General features: G+C 41.0%; 1 protein-coding gene across 4 annotated transcripts in view; it reads left to right on the top strand.

Moving 5' to 3' along the window:
- CRMP1 (collapsin response mediator protein 1) overlaps nt 1-18629 on the top strand; it is a 52118-nt gene extending 33489 nt beyond the window's left edge. For all 4 annotated transcript variants that reach the window (XM_068943401.1, XM_068943403.1, XM_009686236.2 and 1 more), the window contains exons 7-14: nt 3068-3136; nt 5491-5611; nt 7271-7427; nt 9595-9736; nt 11391-11561; nt 12983-13162; nt 15739-15904; nt 17623-18629. In XM_068943401.1, the coding sequence (XP_068799502.1) occupies nt 3068-3136; nt 5491-5611; nt 7271-7427; nt 9595-9736; nt 11391-11561; nt 12983-13162; nt 15739-15904; nt 17623-17714 (1098 nt within the window). In that variant the 3' untranslated portion in view covers nt 17715-18629. The remainder of the gene's footprint in view (nt 1-3067; nt 3137-5490; nt 5612-7270; nt 7428-9594; nt 9737-11390; nt 11562-12982; nt 13163-15738; nt 15905-17622) is intronic.
- Nucleotides 18630-20556: the final 1927 nt, after the last annotated feature.

Below are 20556 nucleotides of genomic sequence, written 5' to 3'. Positions count from 1 at the left end.
GCCTAGTGAGTTTAGAACGGGTGGCAGAGCTCTCAGACCTATTTATTTTTTAGAAGACACTTCGAAGTTTCTGAAATTTGAGTATAAACCACCATGATCTTCTAAAACATGTTAGAAATGTGCATTAAAGTATAAGTCTTGCTCTTAGAAGAGAATTCTCAGAAGCAGGAAGTTGGACTCAAACTGGTTATGTTAATACAGCTGTTAATCCGCCAGAGGATGTTGGATAGAAGCCTCTCATGTTGTAGCAGTTGTCGGCATTTGTCTGTTATGTTTCAGGAACAAAAACGTATCCTGGAAATGGGAATCACAGGGCCTGAGGGACATATGGTGTATGCCAGTTCCTCAGTGTACACTTTGCGGGTGAGCTGAGCTGATAGGTACAGTCCTCACACTGAAGCATGTTTTAGCTGTGACCTGTGCAACAGCAGATCGAAAGAGATATCCCGAGGACTATAGTCAATAGCGGACCTCCCACTGGTCTTTCAGAGGCCAGCATTCCCCTATAAAATAGAAAGGGCAGGTTATGGGGGGGATATTGTTATGATTGTATAAATCTGTAGCAGCTGAGTATTTTAAGACTGTTGCAGAAATGTCTTACTCCTCTGATCCCTCGTACGTGTGCTGGCAGCAGGGTAGAGCCCCTCGGAAGTCTGTGAGGCTCTGAGCGAGCGGACTGCTTTATCTGCTGAGCTCTTCATCTGCTGGCTTATCTGCTCAGGACTAGGCTGCAGAGCTGACAAGGAAATTACGGTAGATAAAAACGTGTTGTCTGTCAGCTCTGGACTAGAGAAGCCACATTGTCTCGTGGCTGAGCCAGAATTTCAAGTGAATGTTTCATATGGCAGTGCATACAGGCTCTTGCCCATAAGTGTTTTTTTTTTTTTAAACTATTATTTTTTTCCCCTTAGATGGGTTCTGTTCTCTAAGGAACAGAATCTGGTAGGAACTTAACACCTTTGAGAACCTTCTTTCCCTCTGTCATGTTTGGCCAAAATAATCACTGGACGCAAAAGGTACTAGTGAGGAATCAACAGGCACATATGGTGCAGCTGTATTCATCCCACTTTGGAACCAGGTGAAAACTATCATTTGGATTCAAGAGAAAAAAAGCTGGAATTTCCCAGCAAGATTAGCCTGATTTGAAACTACCAAAATATATCATTTACAGTTTTAGCACAACATAAAATATCCAAAAGAACCAAAAGAGGTAAAAATGAACGTAAGTCAATGTTACTGTAGAAATGGCAAAATGAAAGAAATCACATGGCACCCGTGATGTTTTGATGGGTCCCCCATTAAAATCAACAAGCACTTGGGCAATTGCATTTTCGATAGAAATCTGTTCCAACTATGTTTTTCTTTAATCAGTTTTAATATACAGCCATAGAACATGAGCATAAAGGAAAGCAAAGTGATTAAGAAAAGAAGGAGGAAGTTGTAAAGAAATGTGAATTATATATACAACAGCATATTCTCTAACATTTCCATGTCTCATAAAATCAGTTTCTTCCTTATGCCGATATTTAGAAGGATTGTTTGGATGGTGAAAGGAAAGCTGCCTATAGGGATGTTTTGAGGGACTATCCAGTGTGAAAAACCTAAATTTGATCTTATCAGACAAATTTTCTCGTTTACCTATCACTATCAAATCCTCTTACAGTTAATAATTTTATCATATAATCTGATTTTACGACATCCTTCAGGACGCAAATCTACCATGTTTTAAGTTTTGCCATTCTTTACCATTTTGATATTTTTTGTATTACTTAGTTTTAATTGCTTATTTATTATTGTATTTTAATTATTTGACGTCTTTAAATTTCACTGTTCAGAGCTGATGCGTTATGGTTTTAGAACATCTATTTTTAATAATACCCATGAAATACTGTGATTTTCTAACCCAAAATAATCTTAATTACACGGACAGATTAATAGGATCCTCTACAGCCTTGATTGATTGCAGTGAAGGCAAAAGTCTATGTGAATATTAAGTTGCCCAGGTTTTGTTGAAGTATATAAGTAATGAGTTAGCTTTTCACCCTCAGGGACCTGGGATCAAATATTTATTAGGTTACGCAGTAAAGTATGTTAGGTAACTTCATCCTAGTCTCTAGGGGACATTTGTCTGTATCACAGAGTTATTGCATTTGTTTTACTCTATTCATTAGAGACCTGTGGGCATGGAAGGCTGGGAGTTGAGGGACATCGATAGCTCAGTGTTTGCACCTCTGCTCTGTTGGTGGACCTGTGTCTAACCTCAGATCAGAAATAGTTATCACTTTTTATGGACAAGGAAATTTATTCCAGTGCTGCTGCTTGACCTTAAATTAAAAGATAATTAAAACCCCTTGTCTGTTTTTAAGAATTGCTCTCACTGGTGCGAAGCTTGATAGCAAAAATTTTGTCTGACAACCCTCCATTGGCTCTCAGTAGGTCCTGTTGAGGTGGACACAGTGCCACAGTAACCAGAGGACAGAGGAAGGGATTTTTTTACTTTCAAGAAAACATAATTTTAGTGATTCAGTCTGTAGGAGAAAAGTGGTACAGAAAATTGGGTGACAAAGGAGAGGCTCCATCTGATAAAAGTAAACAATGCTGAAAGTTTAAAGAAGGTAGCAATGCTTCATAGTTTGAAGACGGAGAACTTTTGTGTGTAAAGAAAGAATTGCAGTATGGAAACATCCATAACTACAATTTAAAATATTGATACCTGTTCCCTAGCCTGGTATCTTGGTGTCAAATAAGACTTTCTGGTGGTCAGAGGAGATATCAGATGGTTCAATCACAATGGCCTGAGGCACAAATATGCTCTATCAAACTGCAGTCACAAAGCCTCCTCTGAAATCTGGGCTGGCTGTACGGCACAGAAGCCACGGGAGCATGGGAACAGTATATTTAGAGCCTAGGTTTTCAGTCCTCCTGCCCCAGCAGCAGGCTTACTCAGCTGCTTTTGCACACAAAAACATGGAGCAGTCAGAAAATACAGCTGTTAATCCACCAGAGGACGTTGGATAGAAGCCTCTCATGTTGTAGCAGTTGTCCGCATTTGTCTGTTATGTTTCAGGAACAAAAACGTATCCTGGAAATGGGAATCACAGGGCCTGAGGGACATGCCCTGAGCAGACCCGAGGAGGTAAGAGACTGCACTCATTTTGTAGTTCATGGAAATATTTTCTGTCGAGTACGTAATATCAGAATTTGGCTTCTGCTATGTGCAGATGACAGGCATGCGAGGGAAGGTGGCAATCTGTGTGTCCTGTGGCCTCTTCCAGTATTATACAGAGTTTTAAAAAGTCTGAGATGCCTTCAGCTGGTTTGCCCTTGCTGCTGGTAGCAGCACGTTGCTTTGGGGTGGGAGATGAGTGGCTGCCCATGTGCCCAGGAGAAAAAACTCCTTCTCACCACCTTGCCCGGAGGAGTAGGCCCACGGGGTTGTGAAATGTCACCATTTCCCTGGTCAAGTTTTTCTAGCACTTTGCAATCATCTTGGATCCCTAGTGTGACTGCCACTTTGAAAGACATTGCTGTGCCCTGAGAATGTCATTATCTGCGGAGTGTTTTAGTTTTACAGCACAGACGTGCAAACATTTTTGACTGTGATCCTTGCAATTTGATTTGCAACTGCAAGTACCAGAATGAATTTCAGATTTCTTTCCATTTTCTAATCCCACTTCAGTTGTGATCTCACTCAGGATTGTGACCTCTAGTGTTGTACGTAGGGTAACAGGCAAGAAGTCAGTAACACAACCTGTGGGTTAGGCTTTGGAGATACTGTATCTTGATTCATTAATTAGTTTTGACTGAAAAAGCCTTCTATAAGATGCATGTGTTCACGTACACCATGCATATACGTACTCCCACATATAAATCTACACTGATGCCAGCAGATATATTTGTAGTAGAAATGCTGACTGTAGAAATGCAAATATGTGAGAATGTGAAAATACTTCAAGGCAGCTCAATTTATGCAATTCTCTTTATAATAAAGCCAGCCTCTTGCAAGGATCATCCCAGGCATCTGGAAAGTGTACTTTTTTTTTTTTTAGTAAGAAGAAAAAGGTGGCAATATGTAAATATCTCTTCATGTACTCAGTTCAGACAGTTAGTGGCACGATCGGGGACAGTAGTGGGAAGTGATTGCTTTCCTTGAAGACCAAAGAGACAAGGCCCTGAGGATCTGAGGCTAAACTCAAAGAGATTGTTGTGGTTTTCAGCTCTTTTTATAACCCTTCCCCAAGGCAAAAGGAATGAACTTAATTGATTGCATTGTCCTATTGAATTGTTTACGTATTTTTTCATTGTTCTGTTTAACTTCCACCTAAGTTGTTCTAAAAGAATTGAGTTTTTTCCTTTTAATGAGAGCAAGGGCCTAAGGAAAATCTGCCTTTGCAGTTTGCAGAAAGAAATTGTACATCTTTCTGACTTTGATGTCTGATTGTCTAAGTCCCAGTGCTGAGGTAACAAGGGTCCCACTTTTCTTCCTCAGCTGTTTGTGAGTGCCTTTGGGGATTTTGGCGTAAATTTTGCAATATAAGTCCTAAGAAAACTTGAAGTGACAGTGCTGGAAACAAGCACTCTGATTTTAAGAAAAAATATTTTACAAAACTGTGACAAATTAAGCCATGTGTTTTTGAAGAGGTTATGTTACTAAATCTTTCCAGCACAGCATTTGGAGAGAATTTTCTGTACTGTCACCTCAGTATTTTCAGTCACGACAGATTCATAGGTATTCAAAGGCCGACATCGTGAGTTTGTCTGGAAAGGAGTTATAAGCCTAATGACTGAGGAGGGGAGTCTCCACTGGAAACACTGCTCCTCTGCCTGCAGACAAATGCGTGGCTTGTACATCCCAGATGGCTCTCCGGAAGGAGATTGCAATTACCCTTGCTGACAGAGGGGACTTACTGGGGGATGTTCCAAAGGCTTTTATGGATTACAGGCTACATTCGGTCCATAATGCCGAAGCTGCTCTTTGAGAATACTTTACATTCACTGTCCGACGTAAAGATCGCATAGGATAAGCTCTCAGAGAGAGCTCAGAGACTGGCTCAGTGCTAGGGCACCTTGCTCCCTTCTCCTTTTGCTTGCAGGGAAGAGGGAGAGATTTGAAGTAGAAAGGAGGGAGGGAAGTAAGAAGGTGCCCAGCAGCCATTTGGATGTAGCCTTTCTTGCTGGGCAGGGAGCCGTGTCCCTTTAGCGAGCGCAGCTGAGCAAGGCTTGGTGCTCGCTAAAGGGAGCATGCTGTGGGGAGTAAGCCCCCTTGTGTCCTTCGGCAGGAGGAGAGAGGCTGCAGGTGGGTTTACCCCAACGTGAAGTGTCTGAGAATGGGTTAGCTCCCTCTTCCCAGCACTGCATATCTCTGGAAAAAACAGAATCAACCCTTGGAGAACTGTTGCTAAACACTGAGAGATATGACCCATTCTGCCAGTTCCCTTTCCCTTCTCTCTCTGCTTTTGTAGCTAACCTTTTTCTTCCTCTTTTCCCCAGCTCGAAGCAGAAGCAGTTTTCCGTGCCATTACCATTGCTAGTCGAATAAACTGCCCAGTGTATATCACCAAAGTGATGAGTAAGAGCGCAGCTGATATCATTGCGCTGGCTAGAAAGAAAGGTGAGACACTACCTCTTTCTCCCCTGAAAACTTGGATTTTGTGTTGAATAGCAGCTCAGAGAAAAAAAAATTGTTGCTGGGAGACTGATCTGTACAACTTGACCCACATCGCAAGACACAGGGAGAGATTACCAAAGAACAGTAATCCCAGCACAGGCACTAAATGTTTAGAACTGGGAAAACTGAAGGGAGACCCTTCCACTTTGTTCAGCTGAGAAATTCGCCTCACAAACTATAAGCAACCTCTTGCCTTTCAAAGATTGTGTTGTAAGTCTTCTTTCACCTGTGTTTCCTTTCACCTGTAACTTAGACTGCTGTCTCTCTGCACATGGCAGGGAGATATTTTCTTCTGGCAAGACCTAGCACATGGTTTTGAGGGCACTTGAGGGTATTAACCTCTGAAGGATTACTTCCACGTTACAGTGTTCTGGGCAGTGAAGCCAGTGTTAGAGGTTGCTGGTGCCTTGTTGCTAGAGGCTCATCCCATCAGATGTGCCACTGGGAGCTTCTGTGGGTCCACACTGTGCTTGGGGTCCATGGAGTGATCCAGGTTAAAAATAATCCAGAATGGAATTGTGAGCCTGGAGGCAGCAATTTTTTAAGGCCACTTTGATGGCGGGAACTAGTGTATTGTAAAAGCAGCATTGGAGGTGCTGCCTCTCAGACATACAGGTAAACGCAGCTCTTTCTTTGAAGGTCTGCACCTCGCAGAGCGGGACAAGACAGAGCACAAGCTCAGGGCCCAGTAGGAGGGACAGCGTTCCCTCTTGGGTTGAAAAGCTTTGCTCCTCTGCAACCAGTCTTTCTTTTCCAGTCCCCACTTTCTGCCTCAAACTGTACTTTATTCCTCTCCACACCTCCCTTCTTTTCTCTTAAATTGTCATTTTTTTCTTTCTCACTCCTTTTACTTTCCTTCTCTCACTTTCTCTTTTTCTGGTTCATTTTTCCCAGTGGCCATTTCCACAATGCCTTTCCTCTTCTTCTACTTGGCCCTGTTTAAAAAGATAGTGAAGGCAAAGGTTAGGCCAAAAAAGAGCTGATTCATACTTTTTGCATCTTTTTCTCAAATTTTATTTTCTTTGTGTTTCATTTGAGACTGAAGGCTGCAGGGAGAGGAGCCAGAACTGTTCTGCTGGCCAGCGTTACAGAGCACACCATCACCAGACACAGATGCTCGGGGGGGGTCACTTCCGAGCAACGTGGAAAAGCGAGAGAGAAAATTCTCTTCTTGATTTTTGTGTCCTTGGAGACTTGAAGCATGGAGTTGGGGACCTCTGTGTTCTTGTCTGCTGGTGCTATGCCCAACCTGACAACAATAAAAAGATATGTCAGCTTGGGCCCTCCTCTGCATCAAGCAGAGCCATAGCGAGAACATGGCTGTGATTAAAATGGTACAAATTAAAAGCAGGCCTGAACTGTCTCCTTCTGGATTAGAAAGAGAACTTTGTAAATATCCTGATCAAAAGCCTGCGTGGCTCAGAAGGCCTCCTGATTAATTTTTTATCATGCAAACAAAGCCAGGGCTGTTTAATTTTCTGGGAGCTATGCTGACCATGTAGCAATGCATAAATTATACACGGCTGCATGCAGTAAGCAGAATAACGTGTTGAAAAGAGAGTGGATTCTAATCTGTGCCTGTATATCCTTGCTTTCCCCAAGGTCCCCTTGTTTTTGGAGAGCCGATCACTGCCAGCTTGGGGACAGATGGGACACATTACTGGAGCAAAAACTGGGCCAAAGCTGCAGCTTTTGTGACCTCGCCACCTCTGAGCCCTGATCCTACCACTCCAGATCACTTAAATTCTCTCTTAGCATGGTAAGGCCTTCCTTTCTTCACAGGGTGATGGTCAGGCGAGTGCAAAAGCCACGTGGTTTGGAGTACCTAGCGATCAACTCAGAGTTTTCTTTAAAGCAGTAGTCTCCTTTGGTGTCTCATAAACAAAATGGCAGAGAAGCAATGGTAAAAAAACAAGGCTAGTTATGCCCCTGTGGTTAGTTCACCCGTCAGGTGAGCAGGCCTGGACCTTTCATGTTCCCAGTTAGCATGCTGAAGATCCAGCAGCTTGTTATTCCAGGATGATTTCTTTTTCTCTCTGCTTTTCAAGTGATTCCTATCTGTACAGTGAAATAAGCAGTCTCTAGCACAGGACTTCGAACAGTCTTTCTCCCTACTTCTCCAGTTTCTCCAGCTGAATTGTTAATATATAATTGGATACCACATACTCAGTCAGGAGTAAGAAATAGCCTGATGGGTAAAGCACTGTCTGTGAGGACAGACTCGGCTTTAAGCCCCTGGTCATATCTAGTGAACACAGAGTCTGAAATCAGGTTTCACTATGAAGAGTGATGCGCTATAAAGAGTGATGCTCATTGTGTGACGGTCAGGCTCCTGTCCAGCACATGGGAATGTTTGGCTTTTTACTTTAACAGAAACAGCTGTAAGCTTTCAAAAAAAGGGTCCCAGAATAACATTATCTGGTCAAAAGAGATTAGTTAAAATAGCAATAGAATTTGTAGAACTGGAATCCAAATAATGACATTTTTAACACTAACATCGGAAGGACAAAGTGAAGAGTCAGGGAAATTTTCATCATCCTCCAAGCATCCAAAAATGGCTCTTCTTTCCTTGTGACTTAAAGCCCTAGATCTTAAGTAACAGCAGCTTAGCCTGTTTTCAGTTTTAATACTTTAAATCTACACGTGAAACTAAAAGAAGAAAACTGTCTGTCATCACTCTGCAATGTATTTGTGGAGAAATTATGCAAGGATGATACTAAAGATAATATTTCACTTTTCTATTGCACTGGTCATCAGGAGACCAATGTTTTATAGCCATTAAAGAGTCCTCACAACATTCTTGCTGTGCAACTGAGCATACTTGTTATTCTATTTTTCACAGAAAATGTTGATTTTTCACTAAAAAGCTGAATGTATGAAAATCTAGGATGTCTCATGGGGTTTGCAGTTTGGATTTGCCTCATGGGATTTGCATCCTTGTTTCGTCTGTGAGCCATGCACTTCAGGTTGCTTTTATCCTCCATGGTGCACTGCTGTGCTATTGCTGCCATCTCCTCTTAACTAGAGATCTTGGTGCTTCATGTCAGACATAATTTGCCTTGGGAGCCTGATTTGCAGGGAAGGGTATGATCATGAGGTATTGAGGTGGCATTTAAGAATATATGTGTGTCAGCTGTTAGTTCCCACCACTCTCTCTCTGAAATGTCTTCCTTGGTGATGCCTTCTTGCCTGTCAACTTTTTAGCTGTTCTGATGCTTGTCCCCCATCTGACAGTGGAGTACATCTAAACAGAAGGGATGCTCTTTTTCTTTTACTCCTTTTTCTGTGTAAGACTGTTAAGTTAGATAAGTCCAGTGTATTTGTTTGACTTGCCCTTTCTCTTTCTTTGTTTGATTAGAAGACTACCTGGTACAAATATTCCTCCCTCTTCTGTTTTTCTACAGTATATGTTTTTTGTTTCAGAAGGTCAGGCTTTAATTTGCTGGAAAGCGATATATTGAATATTCTTGTGAGAATTGCAAGGAAAATATATGTGCAGGGGAGAAATGCAGGGAAGCAAGCTTGATGCTCATTACTTTGCATTGCAAAATTTGCCATTATTTTTCAACATGGTTATGAATTTATCTTGAAAGTGACAAGCATCTTGTACAGGCTTTTGATCATTTCCTTTATCCTATAATAATCTTTTGTCCTGGTGAGTGAGTTTGTGCCTGATCTCTGTCCATAAGCAGTCTTAAACCAAAGGGGGCTATAATCTGGGAATTTAGGGTATTCTTGGGGGAAAGTGGAGATTTCTGATACCATTATTGATCTTCAGTAATCTGTAGCCAACATTAAAGGCTGTTGACATGATTTAGGGCCTATACCTCTAATATGAAGACTAGATAGGACCGTTCACAATTAGTGTGTGACCAAGGCTACCTTGGTGATGTGTGGTCTAAACCTTCTGTGTGTTAACTCCACAGTGGGGACCTGCAGGTGACAGGAAGTGGACATTGCCCGTATAGCACTGCCCAGAAAGCCATTGGAAAGGACAACTTCACTATGATTCCCGAAGGGGTCAATGGAATTGAGGAAAGAATGACTGTTGTCTGGGACAAGGCTGTAGTAAGTAATTACTTACTTTTATGGACTAAATTAAAATTTGCTGTTGGCTGAATACTGAAAGTATTCCCTGAAAGTGGCCAGTAGTGAATCTCTTAATATATTTCTGGGAATTTCCAGAGAGCTACTATGAGGGGAATTGCTTATTTCAAAAATCTTCTGCAGTTTTATACACTCTGGGCTGTGTTTTGCTTTTGACAGTGCAACACCATAGTGCTTTATTAGACCTGAGGCTTCACAGACTTCGCTGTAATTTTGCAGTTGTGTCAGAAAGAATGTTTCTCATAGATGTAGGAACTGAGGCAGTTTAATGATTTTGAAATGGACCTCATATAAACCTGATGAATGGATTGTTTGAATTTGAGAAGTGTCGCATTGTTTTTGAGGAATTGCAAATGGATGGCAACTGAGCCTGAGGCTAGACTATGAAATGCTTTGAAGGAGAACACTGCATATAAATCATAATGATGTATTTTGCTGTGGGGTGCTGGTATAAGTTAGCAATTTTTTGATGGTTCTATGGATCCTAATATATAACGATATCCTCCCTCCCTTGTCTGTCTTCTCATGCACACGCGGTCTCACACACACACACACACTCACACTCACGCTCACACTCACACGCACACTCATTCCATTGCATTGCCCTGGAAGGCATATTGCGAACTGGAAAGTGGGAATATTTAGAACGCTCTTGTGAGCCCCTCTCCCAGACTGTTTAATAACCTCTTTCTTCAGGAACCGCTATAGAGCTTCCAAGCACAGAAACAACTTTACATATCTGCTGTGTAGAAGCAAAGCAAAGAAACAAGCAAACCCAACTGGCCAGGGATATTTCCTTTTGTTTACTCCCCAAAAGGGGAAAAGCTAGAGCAAAGGTGGCAAAATCAGATTTATGGGTGATAATATTCAGCCCTGTGCCATTGGGAAGTTTATATTTTGGGCTTCTTGTGTTTTGCCAGGCAGGAACTAGATGCTTATTTAACATTGAAAAACTTGGCATTTGTGTTCTTCCTTGGAATACTGCTCTCATTTGTTACCAAGGAAGACCCCAAAATACTGAAAAATCAACATGCTGCTGTGTACAGCTGGTATTAAGCCATCACAGACTGCATAAAAAGTTCAGTTGGTGGCGACATTTCTTCCGGCAAGGGCTTTATAATTGGGGCTCCATTGCTTAGATTTATAGATTTGGTAATACTAATAGTAGAACAGACTTAATTTCCAAGAAAAGTTTCTAAAAGTGCCTGAACATATTTTAGACTTGATCTTCTAATTCATCTAGTAATACTCATGTACATTTCTCTACTTTAAAATGGTTAAAGTGGTTGAATAGCAAAGACTTAGGCTGGCAACAAAGCGCTCTTTTATGCTAGTGTGTGGTAAAGGGACCCTTGATAACTGAACAACTTGATGGTATCATCTGGATTAAGATTTTACTATCTGTTCTTTGGTATGTCTGAAATAACTCATTCACTTATTTGAAACTCCTGAGTAATGTGCTTTGAATAAACTCCTGCTGATAAAGCCTCTACTTCATGCAGCATCACCATATATATGCACTATATACCTTCCCATATCTCCTGGACCTTTCAGCACTCTGAATAGTCAATCTCCATTTTGTAAGCGTGTTTTGCTCAAGTGAAATTTTTTTTAGGCCACAGGTAAGATGGACGAGAGCCAGTTTGTAGCTGTCACCAGCACCAATGCTGCCAAAATCTTTAATCTGTATCCGAGAAAAGGCCGGATTGCTGTGGGATCAGATGCTGATGTTGTTATTTGGGACCCTGATAAGGTGAAGACTATAACAGCTAAAAGCCATAAATCGGTAAGAACAAATAGAAAACCAGCAGCAAAACAGAAATGCCACCACTGCTTTTGAAATGTTGATCTAATTCATGTGAACCCCAAATGCCTGGATATGGAGGAGCAGGGTAACTCCTTACTCCTATTCTGAAATATGTAAATGTTCTTTCAAAGTTGAAAGCAACGAAGTCTTGCATTGGGGATCCTGGATTCAGGAAGGATTTCCTTTCTGTCTGCATACACAATTGCACTATTTTTTTGTGTCCTTGTGCCAGATCTGCAACAGGTGTGAATCAGCAGGTCTGAACCTGAGGTTAATAAAGCTGTGAATATAAATTTGAAGCCAGCTCACTTCTTCTGTTTATCTGAAAAGCACCTAATATTATAAATTGCATGATTAATTCAACAATATTCTAATGTACTATAGATGATTATATATTTTGATAAACCAGCTCCAATCAGCTTCATGGCTGAGATTTTCTACTTAATTCCAAAGCTTTGAAGTCAATTTCTCTGCCCTTAGCACAGAGTACCAGTGACTCACAGTTGCTTTGATTTTGACTGCAACAGGTCTCATATGTTTATCTTTTGTGTTATCTATCTCAGAGTTGTTATATCTTAGTTGTTCAATGCTTTAGTCTTTTACATTGGGGAATTCTTCCAAAAATTTTCACTGGAGATTGAGTAATGTGGTTTATATTAAAGAGATATGAATCTTTAAAAATTAAGTTTAGGTGATTCAGTTTTTATTTCTCTCTCTTGAGATATCTCAACATTTTCTAGAAAGTGATAAACACCTGCCCTTTGACAGTCCCTCTCATTTAGACTCAGGGTTTCATGGTCCTTTCTGGACTTTTTCAGACAGAAACATCTGTGCTGCTCCTGAAAGCTCAGGGCTTACTGCCAGTCTGAAGTGTACTCTGCTGAGCTGCACAGCAGAGAACTCCATGTGCCTTGCTATCTGTATTACTGTGCCTTTGAAGTCACCTCGCACAGCCACAGCACGTGCATAGCGCGGCCACGGCTGTGCTTCTGGATATTTGGCAGCTGAGTAAGAATTCTCCTTCCTGTTTAGATTATCACACTTTAGAGGTTCTGGATAAATGCAGAGCCAGAGCATGTACTTTGAGCTCTATTGTATGTGTTTGGTGGGTCAGCTGGGACTCCCACAGTTCCACAGGATCTTTTCCTAACTCCCACACCTAGGAAGTCAATATGATTTGAAACTTTTGATTTGTCAGAACTCTGTTGTTCATGTAACCTTCAGCTGGGGGGAATCCACAGGAGCACATAGAAATGCACTATTTTTCCTTCAGACAAAACAGATTTATAGGTCTATTAATGGAAGCTATCTAAAAACATGGCCACAAATATTAATTGTAAGTTACTAGCTGAAAGAGATTTTGTACTAAACTTGCAGTGTATGTGTTGGTTGATCCTCAGGCTGTTGAGTACAACATCTTCGAAGGAATGGAGTGCCACGGTGCCCCGCTAGTGGTCATAAGCCAAGGGAAGATTGTATTTGAAGATGGAAATCTGCACGTCAATAAGGGAATGGGCCGCTTCATCCCTCGCAAACCTTTCCCTGAATATCTTTACCAGCGCATCAAAATCAGGAATAAGGTAGTGACAGATATTAGTTAATCTTCTTTCTAGCCATGCTATCTTGGAACCACATTAGCAAACGTTTTCTTTATTATTGTGCTAACATGAGTCCATATCAGACGGACTATATATGTGGCATCAAAACACCACCAAAAGAAAACTTTTCTCTTGTGATTAGTAAGTAGCTTGGGAAGTGACCGAGATTAAGACTGGGTCAGCTCTGTTTCTGAATTATATCAGTTCCTTTCTGTTGAAAACCAGTTGCCTTGGCACTAGTTTGGGCTTGTCTGGGAATTCCTTTTTGGTTCTGAGCAAGAAAGTTACTGTGTGACCGTATGTAGCAAAGACAGATTGACTAAAGAAACATATTTTCCTCAACAAAACATATATAACTGCTTATAAGGACAGCAGCTGAAATTAGGTCTACAAACAAGTTGTTAGGTTTTACGTTCCATCATTTTTTATACAACTTCTGTCAAGCTGTGGGGTACAAAATGTCTGCTCTCCTAAGGAGAAAAGGCACTGTCAAAATAGTAAATGCATCTGCAAAAAAGTTTTGCAAAAGATAAATCAGTTTTATTTTTTCATGTTTCCACTTAGATGACAGACTCTTCACACCTTCCTCTCAAACGTTCAGGACGTGGAAGTATTATATAAATTAGAGCGACAATGTTATTAAATAGTGAAGACAACACTTTAAAAACAAATACCAAGAAACTTGTGTCTTGTGCTGGAAGTCTGCACAAAAGCCTGGGCCAAATAGCTTGTGTCTTGAAAGTGGGCCTGGATTTTGGGAGAGGCCTTTGATTTTAGATACTGAGGAAAAGGTCTCCAAAGGCATGAAGGAAGGTACTAACATTTTTGCTCTTAGAGCTCCCTCTGCTGCCTTCCTAAAGGAAGTGAGACCGTTTTTCACTCTGCGTTTCTCTCCCCTCTATCAAATTTTATTAATTGAAAACATTAGAAAACTCGGTGATGGTCCTATGAGCAACCATTTCTTCATGTGAATGTCATTACACAAGGAAGGGATATCATACGAGGATCTGCAAAGCTGTAACTGGCACAGGAAAACCTCCTGGAATGGGGACAGCAGGATAAACTCATGCTTTTGTGGGTCCCTGGTCGATTAGATTCATTGCTGCGATCGGCAGCTGCCTCCATCTAGGCATTAGCTTTGGTTCATCCCTGCCTGGGATGTCTCTTCTCAGCCTGATGGCCTGCTCACGGAAATCAAGGAAAATGCATTGATTTCTGTAAGAGCTGGATCGAACCCCTGTGAATAGTGTGCCTTTCCTACACAGAATTTTAATTTCACTGTCAACATATCAAGGAAATGATTTTGAAATAATATCCTTGTAAGCCTTAGTTTTTTTAACCTTTTTAAAATGAGATTTGGATTATACAGTTCAACCTCTTCAGACTCAAGCAGAAAAATCGAACTGCTTTTTAAAATACTACTTCCTAGATTCCTGGGATTGTAAGGTCAATGAGGCTGCTATGATTGTTTTTTCTCACATTCTTCATAGCAGTTGTGCAGGGAGAAAACCTAGACACCTCAAGAGCTCGTGACAGATATTCTACTGATAAATAATGAAAGATGGGCCCCATCTCACAGTCTCTCATATAATTGTTTTTTTAATTCATGAAAAGCAGTGGAAAGTTTCGAAATTTTAATTTAAAAAAAAGGTCCACCACTTTTTATTGAGTTCTAGTGAAGATAATGGGAGATTTGAAGGGGAGGAAGCGAGAATACAGATAGGAGTGAAATTGTTACAATTGTTACAATTACTATAGTGGATTACTATAGTCTTGCAACAACCGAAAGGGGATTCAGCAACTCAGGATTGTCTAGGTGTTAGATTAGCTTGCACCAGCTGCTCTGAACACCCTCTGAATGGAGAGAAAAAAGGTGTCAGTGCTGATTTTACCTAAAATAGACATCTTAGGTCAGACCTACTGTTCTTTTGAGATCCCATTTCTCCCCATGGACTGAGCAGGAAGCCTCGTATGGTTTGCTTGGTTTTAGATGTCTGGAGTTTGGAGAGAGGAAACCCAGTCCCATTGCTATCTCCTTTCATTTTTCTGTGGGTGTCACCAGAGCTAATTTTTAGGCATGCCTTCCTCACAAAGATCTATGTTCTTTTGGTGAAGTATAACCTCTACACGTTACCAATGCGCTTTGCTTGGTAGATGGGCAAAGTTAGCCCTGCAGCCATCGGAGAGCGGAGAACACAAATTCCAGCCTCCTGCTTTGGCTCCAGCAGCCACACCATGGGGGTCCTCGTTAGATCAATTGTTTGTATGAACAGTGCTAAAAGCAGGAATCTGAGTAGTTGGTATAGAGGAATTGAAAGGATTTCTCATATAGCTATATAAACAATATAAAATTTATATTTATACATGGGGGGGGAGGCTTTATAATTTCCTTTAAACATAAAGCAGACTGTAGCTTTGATGAGAATACATGTGTTTTTACTTCAGCTAGTGCAGAACATAGCTCTGTGCTCCGTGGTCTCAGTGTATAGATTGGAGTATCATTAGGGAGCATTAACAGAGCATTGAGCAACTGTATTTTTATTCTTCTCTTGACGTAGGTGGGAGGACTGCAAGGAGTGTCCAGAGGAATGTATGATGGGCCTGTGTATGAAATCCCAGCTACGCCAAAATATGCAACTCCTGCACCCTCAACTAAATCCTCTCCTGCCAAAAACCAGCCCCCACCAATCAGAAACCTACATCAGTCCAATTTTAGCTTATCGGGTAAGTCAGCCTGACTCATTACAAATGTCTTGAAAGCCTTGAGTATGGATTATGCCTGGTGCTCACAAAATATTTGTGGTAAATTTCAGTTATAAAGAATTAACTACTGCTTTTATCAAAAATGAAAGAAATACATATACTTAGTTTTATATTCTTATATCCTCACTCCCTATGAATATTTTACAAATCTGCCAAATGTTCAGAATGTCTGCAATCTAAAATATTTCTCTGCATGCACCATTTTTAGTATTATTTACCCTTCATGTTACAGTTAGCTGAGGTCTGTGGTTGATGTAACTGGGGCCCTTTGGTGATCTGTATGGCTCATGGGACATGTGCCCTGTGTGACTTTCATGGCTCACACGTCTCACATTTCTTGCTGCCTCACAAGAAATTGCAAGATCTGGAAGCCTCAGCTTTCCTTGTCCATGGTTGGCAAGCCACGTGCAGGATCTATTAATGTACAAATTCTTGTCCTCTTTGCTCTTGTTGCCCCAAATTTTTTTCCACGTTACATAAGAAATAGACTGGAAAATCATCCTGTGTGGTCACTGGAAATAATTTTTGTCACTAGAAGTTAATTACTAATGTGTCAAATCCTTACCTTCCAAAAGTCAATAGCGCAATGGGTAAACAAGTGGCTCCTTACGATGTTGCAATGAACGTCACTGACTCCCCTATGGGAGTCAGTCATCCCTGGCAGATCCTGCCTTAAGAAACTTCTTAAATAAAACTTCTAAATAAAGTCCAAGGAAAGCAAGTAATTTAAACACCCTTCTGATGAGCTGAGATATATTTTTACCCATCCGCTTTGGGGCCAAGGTGAGCATATACAAAATATGAAAAAGCATATAAAGCAAAACTGCTTACAAATTTGATCTCTGACAATAATAAATGATGAGTGGGATTTTCGTATGTATCTGAGGCTATGGTTTCCCAGTCCACTCCTAGATCTGTATATTATCAACATAGCTAGTGGTATGAATTTGATGGGAATCAGGCAAATGCACGCAATTGCATTCTTACGGAATTAACCAGAATTGGAACTTATGATAGCATTTATAACAAGCTTTTATGGTAGTCTTATGTTGCCTTTTGGGGAGATATGTGATACTTGATGAGTGTGATCAGATATTTAAACTGCTGTCACAAACTTAACCTTGCCACATTTTTGAATACAGTGTGAAGTGGCTGTGAGTTTACACCAGATCAATGCTCCCTTTTCACTTGGATTTATGATCCCTAAAGTCAGATTTACTGTATTGTTAACCCATGGACTAAATGAGGACTTGTTTTTCTAAATCAGTGAGGCAGGTTTGAAAAATCCACTCTGTACATGCATGCTTTAAATTTTTCTTTTTCTTATGGTAACACGTTCTCTCAGGGTCTGATCGCACAAAGGGGATACCCTCTGCAGGCTGCCATCCTTGCATGGATTCTTCTTCAAGTCAGTGGAAGGCAATTCCCCTTGTAGGACAAGCATTGGTCAGGTCCCACACACTTAAGCCTATACTTCTTATTGAAGACAATTCAGGCTAGGCACACAAGTGTTTTCCTTTAAGGTTGGTTTAGCACTTCAGTCAGAGTTCTGGCTCAAGAGAAACCAGCTGATGATGATAATGTTAAAGAAGCGTGGCTGGAACTAGCCAGGTAAAATATCACTGCTGATATTTCTTTGCCTTTTCATAGCTGTGTTTCCTGAATTCCTCTTGTTACAGGAGCTCAAATCGATGATAATAACCCACGCCGTACTGGACACCGCATCGTTGCACCTCCTGGTGGTCGCTCTAATATTACCAGTCTTGGCTGAAAAATGCTGATGGACAGAAACACAAGGATGAAGGATTGTGGGAATAATGTCCATTCCCTTCAGTGTCCACATTACTGAACCCACAGTTTTATTTGGTACTAACGGAAATAAAAATGAAATGTCTTTCTTTTTTGTATAGGAAGAGGTGATAATAGTGTGGTGTGTTTGCTTGGAACTACTTGCCTCACAATTGTGCTTTCATGCCATAGTCACCTTAAAGCGTGGTGCTTCCATTGCCCCTTTAGTGACTACAGGTTTTAGCTTTGTCTTGTAACTGAATGATGGTTCCTTTGCACCCTTTAGCTGTATTAGCGTAGTTAATGCATGTTACTGAGTTATTTATGCAAGTTACATTCTGTGAGTGAGTCCCTTTAGAACACGTTGCCAACAATTGACTAGACACAATGCCAAGATTAATGTCCATATTTGATAAATGCCACTGAACTACTTATGGAGGAAGAAAATGGCCATCTTGAAAGTATGCAGTAGAGTAATATAGTCAGCTTCTGTTTTTATCTTTAATTTATTATAAACCCAAGAAGCACTCCTCTCAGGCACAGAAAATCATCAAGACACATAATGACAAATGGTCTCTGTAGCACCTGTCTGTATCCACTCAGTACATTCCAAGTTGGTGTCTTTGTTGTTTCCATTTTAGACAGAGCCATAATTTATACATAGCAATGCCATTGCCACCCCTGCAGGGATTTCTCCACCTGGGCAGTAGTGCTCTCCTTCTGCATGAGTTTTTTGGTACTTACAGGTAATCCAAGTTGCCGTTGGATTTTTAAAGTTTTTTGTACAAAGTTTTTCCTTTGTAATCACATGCATTTTTACTTACTCTACCGTATCAGATCTACTAGTCGTGGTTCTATTTCTGAATTCAAAGCTTGTGAAATAAAGGAAATGAATTGATGGGTAAGCGTCTTCCTCTGTTTTCCAGTACTGTTGCTCAGTGGTTGAAAATTTAGCATGGAGGTACTCAAGAGAAAGTGTATTTTAGGTTGACACCATGTGAAAGAATGAATCTCCTTAGATCACAGGGAGTATTAATATATACCTAATTGCACATTAATTTTATAGCATGCCATAATGTGGCTAATTACATACATGTCACAGTAAAAAATATGCTCGCCTGTTGCATTGCAGCTGCCTTGATTTTGGCCATGTAAGACCTAAACCATCTGCCAAGACCTTCAAGTCTGCATCTAATTTGCTTGAAATGGAGCTCAGTGCCATCCTCTTCATCTTTAGTACACACAAGAAGAAGCACTAAAAACAGCCAAGAACCAGTATGCAATGCTCCAGTTTCACCTAAGCTCTACTCCACTTAGTGTTGGTTGTTTGGACCCATCTTGGTGTGTTCTCTGCTGCTCTGAAATGGGATGGTGTCTAGAAACACCATGAGCAAGATGTGATGCAGGAAGGGTGAGAGAAAGTGGACTGCGTTGTCTTTCTGTGAGAGTAAAGGAAATACTTTCCCCTCATTTTTTTCACTCTCTCACAAGCTGCATAAAATAAACTTTTTTTCTATCACTTTTTACTCGCCTGTTTGTGTGGCAGATGTTCTGGGAAGCGTGGGCTAGAGTGGAGGGCAGGGTGCTAAGAAATTAAGCAGGTTAGCAAAACAGCTCCCATCAGCCTTGTGCTGCTTCATCCTTGTCTGTGCCACAAAGCTGCGTCAGGAAAAGTCCTGTAGCAGAGCAGTGCCAGTGGACTGATTTTTGTCTAGTAGCATTCATGCTTGCCCACTTAGCACTGGTCTGGCCTTTCCACACAGCAATAAATTGTGTTGACAGAAAGCATGTGGTGCATACCACATGGGCATGAGGGACATACACGTTTTGGAAATAACCTGCTTGAAGCCTATCATCTTATTCTGAAGCCAGTATGCTTCTCTTCAGCTTACCTGGGAAAGGAACAACTGTCCTAGAAAAATCCATTTGTGTTAGCTTGGTCTGAAAAGTGACAGCAGAACTGGCTGAGTAACCAACTTTTTTTTTTGGCTTTGGCATTGATCTGAACCATTCAAGAAAAACTCCAATTGATAAAAATGAATTGAATTGAATCTGTCTCCAAAATAAAGCTTTTCCTTAACAACAAATTCAAGTATTTTGTTTCTGGTGCTTGTGAGGGAAGGCGGGGGGGGGAAATGAAAAAAAGCTTGGGCCTGGATTCATGAAGGGGAGAGAGGAGAAACTGGTGGGGATCTCTCTCCATCTGTAGCTCAGGTGTTACACAGCTTATTGTATGCACTGATTTGGATGATCTACACCTGAGATTGAGTCAATTGCCTGTCCTAATGGCTGGCCTTGCTGTCTCATTGTCAGCAGTGATTCAGGTATTTTATGTGAAGTAAAACATTGCTAACAGAGAAGCCTGAGGACAAGTTGCTCAGGAAGAACCAACAGCCTAGCAGATAAGGCAATTCTGAAGCACCAAGCTCTCCACCTCCACTGCCCTACTCCTTCTCCAATGCTAAGAGGATTGACAGTGCAACCGATAGGTTTGGTAATCTCCCCCCCCCCCCCCCCCCCCCAATGAAGCTGGCTTGTGAAACTATCAGGCAAATTTGCTATAGTGTGAGAATTCTGGAACTGCTCGTGACAATAGTGACACTCTTTTGTGGGTGCTTGTGCTAATAGCAATGATTGCTTCCATGTAACAGTTCTGCTCCATCTATGAGGCTTTCCATGCTTGAACCAATAGATAGAAATAACTGTTGTGTAACTAGTACTCACAGATCCCACTTTTCCTACATGACAAATAAAATCCTAATAAATCCCTTTGCCTACAAACCAGTCAACATTGTTGTTAACGTTTTTTCTTTTTTTCATGCTGA

This window comes from Struthio camelus, chromosome 4 (assembly GCF_040807025.1).
Source record: "Struthio camelus isolate bStrCam1 chromosome 4, bStrCam1.hap1, whole genome shotgun sequence".
Taxonomy (NCBI): Eukaryota; Metazoa; Chordata; class Aves; order Struthioniformes; family Struthionidae; genus Struthio; species Struthio camelus.
The sequence above is the reverse complement of the archived record's forward strand: the minus strand, read 5'-3'. Positions and strand labels throughout refer to the sequence as shown.